This window comes from Megascapheus bottae, chromosome 14, assembly GCF_031878675.1.
Source record: "Megascapheus bottae isolate mThoBot1 chromosome 14, mThoBot2.hap1, whole genome shotgun sequence".
NCBI classification, from domain to species: domain Eukaryota; kingdom Metazoa; phylum Chordata; class Mammalia; order Rodentia; family Geomyidae; genus Megascapheus; species Megascapheus bottae.
The window spans coordinates 13963240-13974862 of NC_143522.1; the positions used below are offsets into that span (position 1 = coordinate 13963240).

The 11623-nt window shown below is 53.8% G+C and overlaps 1 protein-coding gene across 1 annotated transcript; it reads right to left on the bottom strand.

The window, feature by feature from the left end:
• Nucleotides 1-7261: 7261 nt before the first annotated feature.
• On the bottom strand, nt 7262-10635 carry Irf2bpl (interferon regulatory factor 2 binding protein like). The gene has a single exon (XM_090344567.1). The coding sequence runs from the start codon at nt 10068-10070 to the stop codon at nt 7668-7670; it is 2403 nt and encodes an 800-aa protein (XP_090200693.1). The 5' UTR covers nt 10071-10635; the 3' UTR covers nt 7262-7667.
• Nucleotides 10636-11623: the final 988 nt, after the last annotated feature.

Consider the following 11623-nt stretch of genomic DNA (forward strand, 5'->3'; position numbering starts at 1 on the left):
ATCTTGAAAGAGAAAGAAGGGAGTAAGTGGAGGACAAAAGGACAAAGGAGCCACCTTTCTGGGAGAAGCAGCAGCCTGGCTGTTCCTCACGCTGGCATCCTCTGCAATCCCGGGGGACAAACAGTTCTGCTGCAGGTCCTCAGCTCAGCATGGAAGGAGAGAACACAGTGAAGAGGCCACTGGTAACAGGTAAGACCAGAGATGAATAAGTAGGAGTGTACAGGCTGTAACTCAGATGGTTCCCTGAGAGGTGGGCTTGACCTGGACCATGTAGAATGAAGAAAAGGAGGTAGATACTGCTGAGAGACTGCTGGGCCCCAGGTGCTGAAGAAGCAGCAATGGTTCACAAATACCTGTGATCCCATTTGTGCCTCCTCCATGGGGGTCAAGGCCAAGGTTAGGTAGGAGTCACAAGACTAGAACTGTCCCTGGAGCAGATGATAAACAGTTGCCCTAAAGCTTTGTCTTTCTGTTAGGTCACCTCACTCAGCAAGGTGGCCTGGAGGTCCAGCTGGGCAGGACTAGCTTGGAGCCTGAAAAATGGCTTCCTGGCAAAGCCCCTAGCAGGTGGTTTAACCACAGATTAGACAAAGAACCTTAGAATGGCTCCTCCTTTAGAGTTTCGTAGCTCCTCTCTTTCTGTCCTGCCTTGAGAAGCTCCTAGCACCTCCCTCTCCCACCCCAAAACTATTCTACTTCTAGAAGGTCCCCTAGTGGGCTTGTTGGCAACTTTCTAAACAGGGATCAGCTGTCACCAGTTCTGATCCAAGACCAATAGAGCCCAGGGCGTTTGGCTCCAGGCAGACCCATAGTGGGGGGTAGGAGGAGTTGAGGAGAGTTTGTAGGAGGTGGTCACATGACTGTCTGGGCTGAGACCCAGGGGCATAGAGTTAATTCCTTCATGTCCACGTGGCATAACATTCCAGAGCCAGCCTCTCCCAGTGTGCTGGCCATCGGCATGGTCCGGCACCACCAGCTACACAAACCTGTTCTCAGGGAAAGTTGAACCTCTTAGAGCTGCAGCTGCTCAGCAGCCAGGATGCTGGCCAGAACACCAAATGTTCATTGCTCCCACAGAGACACAAAACCCCCTGGAAGAGTTCAGACCAGCTCAAACCAAATCAGTGTGTTTCGGACCAGTTCAAACCAATTCAAAGTGGATCAAACCAGTTCTGGTTCCAACTGGATCAAACTGGTTCTGGCTGGTTCCAACCACCAGATCAAGCCAGTTCAAACCAGATCAGACAGATTCAAACTGGTTCAGACTGGATCAAGCCAGATCACACTGGTTCAAACTGAATAAGACTAGATCAGACCAGATCAAATTGGTTCAGATCAGATCAAACCTGATCAAACTGGATCAGACCAGTTCGACTGAATCAAACCCGTTCAGTTTGGATCAAACCATGTTAAAAGTAAACTACACAACTTGTGGGTGGGGACAGAAAGGGAAACCGGCAAAGGAAGGATTGACATTGTCTAGAAAGAAACGTGCTCTTAACCAGGCACCAGTGGCTCGTGTCTGTCATCACAGCTACTTAGGAGGCTGAGATCTGAGGATGGAGGTTCAAAGTCAGCCCTGGCAGTTAAAGCCCTGAGACTTGTATCTCCAATTAACCACCAGAAAAAGAAAACCAGAAGTGGTGCTATGGCCTTGAGTGAAACAGCGCAGGGACAGTGCCCAGGCTCTGAGTTCAAGCCCTATGACAGACAAAAGGGAGGAAGGAAGGGAGGGAAGGAGGGAGGGGCCAGGACCATGGCCTAGTGGTAGAGTGCTCAACTAGCATGCGCAAAGCTCTGGCTTCAATTCTTCAGTATCACATACACAGGAAAAAAAAAAAACAAAAACAGAAGTGGCACTGTAACTCAAGTGGCAGAGTGCTGTCCTTGAACAAAAAGTGTCCAAGGACAGTGCCCAAGCTGAGTTCAAGCCCCAGGATTGGAGAAAGAAAGAAAAGAACAGAAAGAAAGAAAGAAAGAAAGAAAGAAAGAAAGAAAGAAAGAAAGAAAGAAAGAAAGAAAAAAGGAAGGAAGAATGGAAGAAAGACAGTCTTGATTTGTGAAACTGGAATCCCTTTGTACACCTCCATTATAATAATGCTAAAAAAAAAAAAGAAACTACCTACATAGGGCATTTTTCTGTCAAAAGAGAATAACAACCACAACGAGCCTCAGAGATTTGCCATGATAATAAAGAAATCATATATGACAATACCTTACCCATTGTCAAGTCTGAGGCTTACATTCTATCCCCATCCCTCTCTCTCTCCTTACTATGTCTGACTCTCTTACCTCAACATCTTGAGTTCTGGGATTATAGGTATGTGCTACCATAACTAGCTCAAGAATGGTTTCCTAGCAAGAGTATAACACATTCAGACAGAAAAGGATTGACTGCTGCAGAGTCATGGCCTCGGTGGGTAGAATTCAGCCTCATCAGAATACTCAGTCTAGTCTAAGCTAGGGGCTCACAATTATGGGTCGTGTTTAGAGGTAAGCTTTTTCTGGGTCCAACCCCAAGACCACCAACACACAGACTGTCCTATCTGGTTAATATACATTTGGGACCCTCAGAGATGAGAGAAGATCAAGAAAGGCCAAGAATTAGTCATCCATTGTTTTCCTCTAAAGCGAGAATGCCAGAAAAGTCTGGCTGGTGAGACTGATGCTCCTCACAGGAGCAATACATGTTAGAAATTAGAGCTACCATCTGCTTCCTGCCTACCTGCTTCATCCAAGCTGAGCCCAAGGTGGGCTCATTCTTTAATTAAGTTTGGGGGTAGGAGGCAAAAAAGGAGATGCCAGAACAGAATCTCTCCAGAACTCCCAACTGCACAGTGTTTGGACAGCACCCCTGGGTGTTCCTAGAACACAGAGCTTGGGAATGGCTGCCCTTGAGGCTTCCCAAGGCCCTTGTAGCCTCCCTTAAGGTTGTTGTAAGACTCCTGCTGAGATTCAAGAAGATGCAGAAGACAGTGGAAGGGACTCATGCTCTGAACCTGTTTTTTAGATCAGAAGCCCAGTGCATGAAGCACTCCTGGAGTCTGGTTCTGGGTAGTTTGAGGTGTTTTTGGTTGTTGTTTGTTTTTTGTGTTTTGTTGTTGTTTTGTCAGCAATGGAGCATGAACTCAGGGCCTATGTGCTATTCCTGAGTTGTTCAAGGCTGGAGCCACAGTGCTTACTTCTGGTTTTCTGGTGGTTAATTGGAGATGAGAGTCTCACAGACTCTTCTGCCCCAGCTCCCTTTGAACCTCAATCCTCAGATTTCAGCCTCCTGAGTAGTTCGGAGGGAGGAAAAGAGGAAGGAGAGAGGAAAGGAGGGAGAGAGAGAGAGAGTTGTATGTATTACATTTTGCATCTTTTGAATTTCAAATAAAAGGGATATATTATCTTCTCAAAAAAGATATGTGTGTGTACATGTATATGTATATAGTGCATTAAAAGCCAAGCATTAGTGGTTCATGCTTGTAATCTTAGCTACTCAGGAGGCTAAGATTTGAGGATTATAGTTTGAAGCCAACCAGATAAGTCCATGAGATTCTTTGCTCCAATTAACAATAAAAACCACAAATGGAGTTCATGTGGCTCAAGGACAGCGCCCAGGTCCTGAGTTCTATGCCCCAGGACTGTTACACATGTACACGCACACGCGCACGCGCGCACATACACACACACACACACACACAAAGTCTACTAAAGAGGAAAGAAAATGTATGTAAATCCATATGTATACTGACATCTGCACTTTCTTGGGGGAATATCCAGAATTCTTGTTAGAATTTCTTTAGATATCTAAATCCCCCAAAAGGTTTAGAAAACATTTCACTGGATACCTTAAAGGTTATTCCTATATTTGATGAAAGGTTATTCCTACATTTGCAAGAAATATACCTGAAATCTTATCATGTAGGACTAGATAAAGTTAGCTGTTTTGCTAGTCGTTCACTAGCAAAGATCAAGGTCAAGAAATGGCTCCCATCAGCTTAATCTCTGCAAGTTGTTGATCAATGAACTCATTGCTCTAACCTATATCCTTTAAAAGAAAATCCAACTAGGATTAGGCACAAGACAATGCATGTAAATAGCTATAATATAGGTTTTAAAATGTTAGCTCCTTTGGCTCTGTTGAGGAAGTGGAAGGATGGGATACAGAAACAGATGGAGCCTAAGTGCATCCAGGTATCTGCTTTTTGGATTGTTTTGTTTTGAATTTTTGTGTGCCACTACTGGGTCTTGAGCTTAGGGTTGTGCACTCTTAGCTTTTTGGCTCAAGACTGTCACTCTTCCACTTGAACCATACTGGTTAACCATGCTGGTTAATCAAAGATAAGAGTCTTTCAGATTTGTCTGCCCAGGCTGGCTTTGAACCTAGATCCTCAGCTCTCAGCCTTCTGAGTAATTAAGATTACAGGCAGGAGCCACCCACACCTAGCTGGATCTGAATCTTTGAAGCTCACAGGAATCCTTACAGGTACCAGAAAGGGAAAGTGCTTGCTAGGTGTTTAACCTGGATGCTTCAGGTATTAGAGAACTGCAGCAAGACTGAACAAAGCAAACAGGCTAGCATCTGAAAATGAGCCAACCAAAGAGAAAGGTCAATCACATGGCTTCCCCCCCCATCCAAAAAAAAATAAAGAGGGATGGGGAGGCCAGGAGCTACTATTTAACAAAAGGCCTGGAGCTATGGTAAACTTTAATTAACTACCCCATTATAATTCACTTCCAGCCTAGGTTCCATCCCAACTGCTCTATTTTCTGTCCTGTTCTCTTCTCCTCTCCCCCCACCCCTCACCCCCAGGTCTGTCAAGTCAGGCTTCCTTAGAAAAACCAAACTAGCCTCTTTTGCTGGATGCTTCCAGCTAATAATAGCATCAAGCAACAAGCAGGAGAGAAAACTACAAGGTGTTCAGCTCTTAATAATAGCCCCTCACTCACCTAGGCGCAGTAATAATGAAAGGTCTTGTAATCCTCAGAGTCCTGAATATAATACCAAAGCAATGAAGAGACATGCGCACACAAGAGGCAGATAACAGGGCAGGCTCCCAACTGGAGCCACTAGACGCTACTCATCAGGTCCACACCCAGGCAGGTAATCCACACATCTCAGTTCATCTTCACACCTTCCTTCAGGGGTGGCTAAATTACAGCCCTGGCCCTCTTCGGTCTTGTCTTCACCCCTTTCAAGAGTATGTGCTTTGGGAGTGGGGGTTGGGAACACACCTTAAAGGCTCTTCCAGGCGGAACATCCTCTGTTTTTATTAATGAGCTCATGAGAAAAATCAACCCAGACCTTTAAGTGAAATGTGTGATCGGTAGCCAGGCGTGGATGGGTTGTGGAATTAACTCTTCCTGCAGTCTGCTATGCATTATCACCCCCAAGTTAATTACCCCTGAGGATGAAAATAGGTTTCATGACTCACAAGCACCAATACAACACTTGGCGGGGGCTGATGAAAATGCAAGGACACATTGGCAGGAAGCTGACATGAGTATCTATTTATACCTGGGGAGATTCTTACGGAGGTGAGACGGGCACCTCCCATGAACCAGGTTTAAGAGGATGTATCAGCTCCATCCATATTACCATGGATGTACACACACACACACACCACCGTACACGGAGTCCTGGTTTCCACTTTACAATGGCGGAGCCTAAACAGGAACAGAAACTAAAAGGGTTATTTAAGAGCAAGTCCCAGCATTCACTCGGGTGTTCAGGATTAACCAGTGATTTGTCTACCCCAAAGGGGGCCTGCACCCTTCCCCTCCTCCCCGCTCCTGGGATGAGAGTCGAGTGAGGGACACCCGAGTTTCTTCACTAATTCTTCAGCCTCTGCCCCGCCCAAGAATGGGGTGTGGCCAGGAATGGCTATCGGATGGGATCTCCGCGTTTTGTTTTGCTTCCTCCCTTCGGTTTTCTAGCCTTCCTCTCCTGCCTCCAGGAAAGTACAAGGTTCAAGCCTGGTTTGTTTGCATAGCTCTGGGCGGGCTGGATCTCTTTCCCCATCAGCTCCCTCTTCCCAAATGCTGCCAGAGTGCTGAATGGCTGCATTTCTCCGCCTGTGGAAGAGACTGTTTGGCGTCTCCAGCTGGGTTTGGGTTTCTGTTCTCCTCTCCCGCATCCCTGCAAACCTGCGCTCATCCTCCATAGTTTCTGTCCTGAGAAACACTTCTTAAAGTAGGGAAAGGTGTGTCATCAATGAGACAAAAACTGGTTTTTCCGAAACTTTAGGGGGACCCCTGTGGGCTGAGTACAAGCATGTGCCTCCCAGGGACCCTCACCCTTCCCTGTTCGCCACTGTCAGCTCTCAGCTCCGTGGCTTTTGTGTGAAAATGTTCAATGACAGTCAATTGCATCCTTAGCTTCCCCCGACCCCCCTCCCCTCCCCAGCTTCACACCCACACCCCCCAGTCACAGCTGCATTGGGCATCAGCATAAACTCAGGGCCCCAGGGTGAGAGACACCGAAAAGCATTCCTGACAATGCCATTTGCAGCTGGGCCCCACATCCGGGTGGGAAAAGAGAGATGCTGGAGAGTAAACAGAAATCGCTTAGTCAGCAACTGCCGGTTTCCCCAAGAGGTGAACGTAAATAGCCTGGTACCCGGGGGGGAGGGGCAGCCCGCAGCCCAGGGCCTTCCCGGCTCGCCAGCCAGTGAAGCTTTCAAAGGCTCTAGCACTCCCCTTTCTAGGTTGGATGGGTGGGGAGTTGTCCCCTTCTAGTTGAAGTTGTGTCGACTTTGTCCTAGAAAGACAAACTTGCTGACTCGGGGCAGAATTAATATCAATTGAATTTATTACAAGTTACTAAGCTCCAAGGCACATTACAGTGTTCTGTTAACTACAGAAATGTATAAAGGACAAACAGAGCAGATTCTCCATGTCTAGCATTTCGCTCTACTGTTCAAAAGCATCCGTGCATCAATAAAGCAAAAAACAAAACAACACGTGAAGATCCAACACATTCAGGTCAGTAGAAACAAACCAAAACATTTCCCCCTTCACAAACTTGCAACAAAAAAACACCCCAGCCCTCCCCCAACATCCCCCTTCACCATTTTGCAAACGAAACAGGAAAACAAAACAGAACAGAACACAAAATTAAGTGAGGACCTCAACACTTGGGGCTGTTTAGAAAGAAGCTTTCACCATTTTATAGCATCATCATTAATATTATTAATTTTTTTTTTTTAGGCAGCAACACTGGCCTTGGTAAAACAAAACAAAAAAGTCTTTTCTTTCATGTGTGTGTGTGTGTGTGTGTGTGTGTGTGTGTGTGTGTGTGTTTTTCCTTTCAGAGTGCATAACATTTACAAAAATACACACCAGCAGCAGTGGTTGCTAAGGGCTATTAATTCTGTACCTAGGCAAACATTCTGCCACCAAGTAAATGCTAACGATTATGATGCGAATAACCCAACTGATATTATACTGCTTAACACAAACCAGCTTATCCTTCAAATGAAGAAGTTACATACCTTTGTTCCAAAATATAGAAACATACGACGAAAATAATGTCTATACATAAGACTAACTTTTTGCAGTTTGTTATATTCACAATTCTACATCTTGGAGGGGTGGAGAATGGGAAGGGGAGGGGCGGGGGGGGGGGTGGGGCCCTCTGGATGGGAGAGGAACTAGGGCAAAGCAGGTAGTGGCCCTACGGTTCAAGGGTCTCTCTCCTTTTTCACTTTAACATCCCCAGCTAGGATAGTAGCGATTTCGCCCTGCATGAAGGCCCAAGGTACATTCGACCCAACTAGGGGGCATTTCTCTCCGCTGGGACAATACACCTCGCCAGTGGCCCCCTGGGCCTTGATACTTTCTCTAGAACAAGGGAAGCAGAACTTGTGGCTAGGGACGGAGGGGCACTGAACGAAATGCGTGTCCTCCAAACGTTCGTGGCAAATGGTACAGCAGAGGGGTCCGCTGTTGGCCATGGGGGAATCCGGAATGTTTTGGGGGTGCACTTGGTCCATGCCCGGGTGGGCATTAGGTGGTGGGGGCGCCACCTGTAAATTCAGGTCCCCGTTACGTGACGCCAAGCGGCGCTGCCCGGGCACGGAGGCGGGAGACACAGGGCTGCTGCTGTTGCGCCGGGCAGACGCGGTGGTAGAGTGCACGGAGCTGCCGTCCTTGGGCGAGTGCGCCGTGCCCAGAGTGTCTGCCACCGACATGAGCGCGGCCATAGGGGACGGCCCGTTCTGTGGGGCTGACTCCGGCGGGGTGGTCCGGTTGGAATGGGGTCCCAGGGGCGGTGGGGGCGGTGGCGGCGGCGGCGGCGGCCCCCCCGCTGCGTGGCCTGGCGCCGCAAAGCCCCCAGCCGACATGGTGAGCTTCAGGGCCTCGCTCTGGTTGGCCATCCACTGCTGCCTCTGCTGTTCCTCGCCCAGCTTCAGCGCGCCCTCGGCCGAGTCCGGGGGCTCGGGGGACGCCTTCCTCTTGCGCAGGCTGGCGGCTGCACCCCGGCCCGAGGGCGCGGCAGGTGGCAGGGCCCCGGTGCCCGGAGGCGCGCTGGGGGCGCGGCTGAGGCTCACCAGCGCCGTAGGCAGCATGGGGCAACTGGCGTCCAGGTAGGGCTGGGGCAGCATGTCAGCGCCTGGCACGCCCTCCTTGAAGAAGCGCACGGCCTCGGGCAGCAGGTCCCCAAGCAAGCGCCAGTCCCCGGAGCCATGCTTCTTCTCGTACTCCAGGTACTTGAAGCCAGAGGAGAGGCCCCGACCGAAGTCCTTCATGCAGTCCTGGTACATCTGTTTGGCCACCCCAGACGCGCTGGAGTACACGTTGCCCGAGCCCGTGGGGTACTCGATGAACAGCTTCAGCTCGTAGTCCATGCCGGGCTTGGAGACGGCGTCGAAGGCGAACACGCGGCCCAGCAGCGAGTGGTCCTTCTTGAAGCGCACCTCGTAGGGCGTGCAGCCGGCCAGCGTGAGCAGCGTGTCCCGCACCATCTTGGGCTTGTTGGCCCACTCCTCCGCGCGGTTCCGCATGCTCTCGCTCAGCTCCGCCAGGGCCTCGGCGTTGCGCTGCTTCTCCTTCAGCTCGCGCTCCTGATCAGTGCTCGACACCGAACCAGGCCTCTTCCCCCCGGCACCCACGCCCACCTCGGCGGCCGCCGACGACGTGGAAGACGCCGCCGACGACGACGACGCAGTAGCCGTAGCGCCCGAGGCGCCCCCGAGACAAGCGGGACCCCCGGGGGCTCCGGGGGGCGCAGGCGTCGGGGGGCCGCGGCTGCCCAACCCGTGGGGTGGGGGTGGGGGCAATACCGCGGCGCTGGCCGGGCCGTTAAGCAGCGTCTGCGGCAGCAGGTTCGGGGGCACCGTGAGCTGAGGGGCCCCGCCACCCCCGGGGTTGGGCAACCCTGTCACCAACCCACCATGCGTCCCGCGCCGAGACGCCACCGAGGCCGCTGCCGAGGACGAGTTGGGGCTCTGGCGGTTCAGTTCCGGGGGTCCCTCCTCGGGGGCTGACTTGGGGAAGCCATTTGGGCCCCCCAAGCCATTGGGCAGCCGCGCGGCGTGGCTGCTGCTCCCCAGGCTCACCGGCGGTGGCGGGTACTCGAACCGGCTTCGCTGTTCCACGGCAGCGGCGGCGGCAGCAGCAGCGGCAGCGGCTGCGCTCAGGCCGTAGCGCTCCAGGCCGGACGGGGCCGCCAGCACCGCAGGCTTGCTGGAACCATCGACGTGGTTGAGCTGTTGTTGTTGCTGCTGCTGCTGCTGCTGTTGCTGCTGCTGCTGCTGTTGTTGTTGCTGCTGCTGTTGCTGCTGCTGTGCGGCTGCCGCTGCAGCCGCCGCCGCCGCCGCGGCTTCCTTCGCCGACAAGGCCACCGTCTTGACCCCGACGGGCGGCGGCGGCCCGGGGGAGCGGCCGTCCTGGAAGCAGCCATGCGCTCGCTTCAGCTGGCGTGCCGTCTCGATCACAAACTCGATGCGGTCAGCGCCCTCGTAGTTGACGCAACCCCGACACACCGGTTCGGAAAAGTCCCAGATCATGGCCCAGGGCATTCGGGGCAGGTCGCACAGGTAGCAGGACTGTCTCCGGGACGAGGACACCTGCGCCGCCGACATGATGCCAGCCCTGGGGAAGGTAGGCCCCCGCCCGGGCTGTCTCCGCGGCGCCTTCTCCGGCGGGAGGACTGGGTGGCCGGGGAGGGAGTCTGGCTGCGGGGGAGGGCTGACGGGGGGGGGCGAGAAAGTTCTGCCCCAGGGGCTGGAGGGAGCGCGAGTCTCCACCGCCGGCGCAGCGCCTCTCCGCTGGGGAGCCGAACGGGTTCAGCCCGCTCCTCGCCCCCACCTCCGGCGGCGGCTGTCGGGTCGGGCGAGCTCAGGCGCCTTCTTCCTGGTGCGGTGGATCGGGGCTGGAAGCTCCGGGTCCCGGGGGGAGGGGGCTAGGGTGCCAGGTGCTGGCCGTCGCCGCCTCTCGGCCCCCTCCCCGGATCGGCTGGTGCGTGGACGCTGGAAGGGGGCTGCCGCTTCCTCTTCCCCTGGGGGCCCCCCTAAGAGCTGCGTCCTCTCCCCGGGGCAAGGGCTAGAGGGCTGTGCCACCCGGTGCCAGAGTGCAGTCGTGCTGAAGCCGCTGCTTCCCGGGAGGGCCTGGGGAGGGGGATGGCAGGCAGAGAGTGTAGCTTCTCCCCTCCGCTGCGTCGGCCGGTGCGCGGGCGCTGGCGGCGGCGGCGGCGCCGGGGTTTGCACGCCGAAGGGAGCCGCCGCGGCCACGGCTTCCAGGACGCAGGAGAGCACCGGCGAGGAGCGCACGCACGCAGCAGGCAGGCAGGCAGGCTCCCGCCGCACACCCCACCTCCAGGCCTGGCGGGCTCCTCTGCCGCGCCGCGGCTGGTGGCGCTCACGTCGGCTGCAGGGCACTCGCGCGGCGCCTCGACCCGAGTCGCATCCCTTCCCGCTTGCGCTCGCTCGCCGGGAATGTGGGGTTGTGATTGTTACTCTACGTTCCGGAGGCGCGTCTCCGGCGCTCCTGCTCCGGCTGCAGCTCGCGCTGTCCCCGGCTTGGCCGCGCGGGATGCCGCCCGGGCGGAGCGCTGACGTCACCGCCATGCTCTGCACCAGTTCCCCCCCCCCGCGCCGCCGCCACCCTCCCCCCCCCTTTACACTTCCTCTGTCTGTGGAGCCCACTTGTTGCTCCGGGAGGGCGCATGCGCGGCAGGACGCCCAGATTCCTCCCAGCCGGCCCCTCCTCCGCGCCTCCGCCCTCCCTTCCCCCCCTCGCCGAGTGTGTACGACAGCTGAAGCCCGGCGAGCTGGGGCTGGAAGTCCGGGACTGTAGGGTGGAAATGAAACAGACTGTGACCTTTCCTTTTCCTGCCCGGCTTTCCCAAGTAAAAAACGCATTGAAGAGCCCTGAACGTCCTTCCCGATCCGCGTCTCCCACCTCACCCCGCCCTAGGCCGTGCATTTAAATATCTTATTTCAGGGTTTTCGCTGTGAATTTCCTATAAAGTATTACTCATTTCGTCTGCGATCAGAACTCCCCGCCCCAGTGGATGTTACGTTCCTTGTCACCATGCACACACACACACACACACACACACACACACACACGCCGAAGCTCCTGCAAATGTACTGTTTTTCCGTCGTCCAGAAATTGTCTTTCAGATTCCTCTCTG

What these genes read in the sequence shown, in the direction of transcription:
- Irf2bpl (XM_090344567.1), bottom strand. Translation starts at nt 10,070, where the DNA reads ATGTCGGCGGCGCAGGTGTCCTCGTCCCGGAGACAGTCCTGCTACCTG.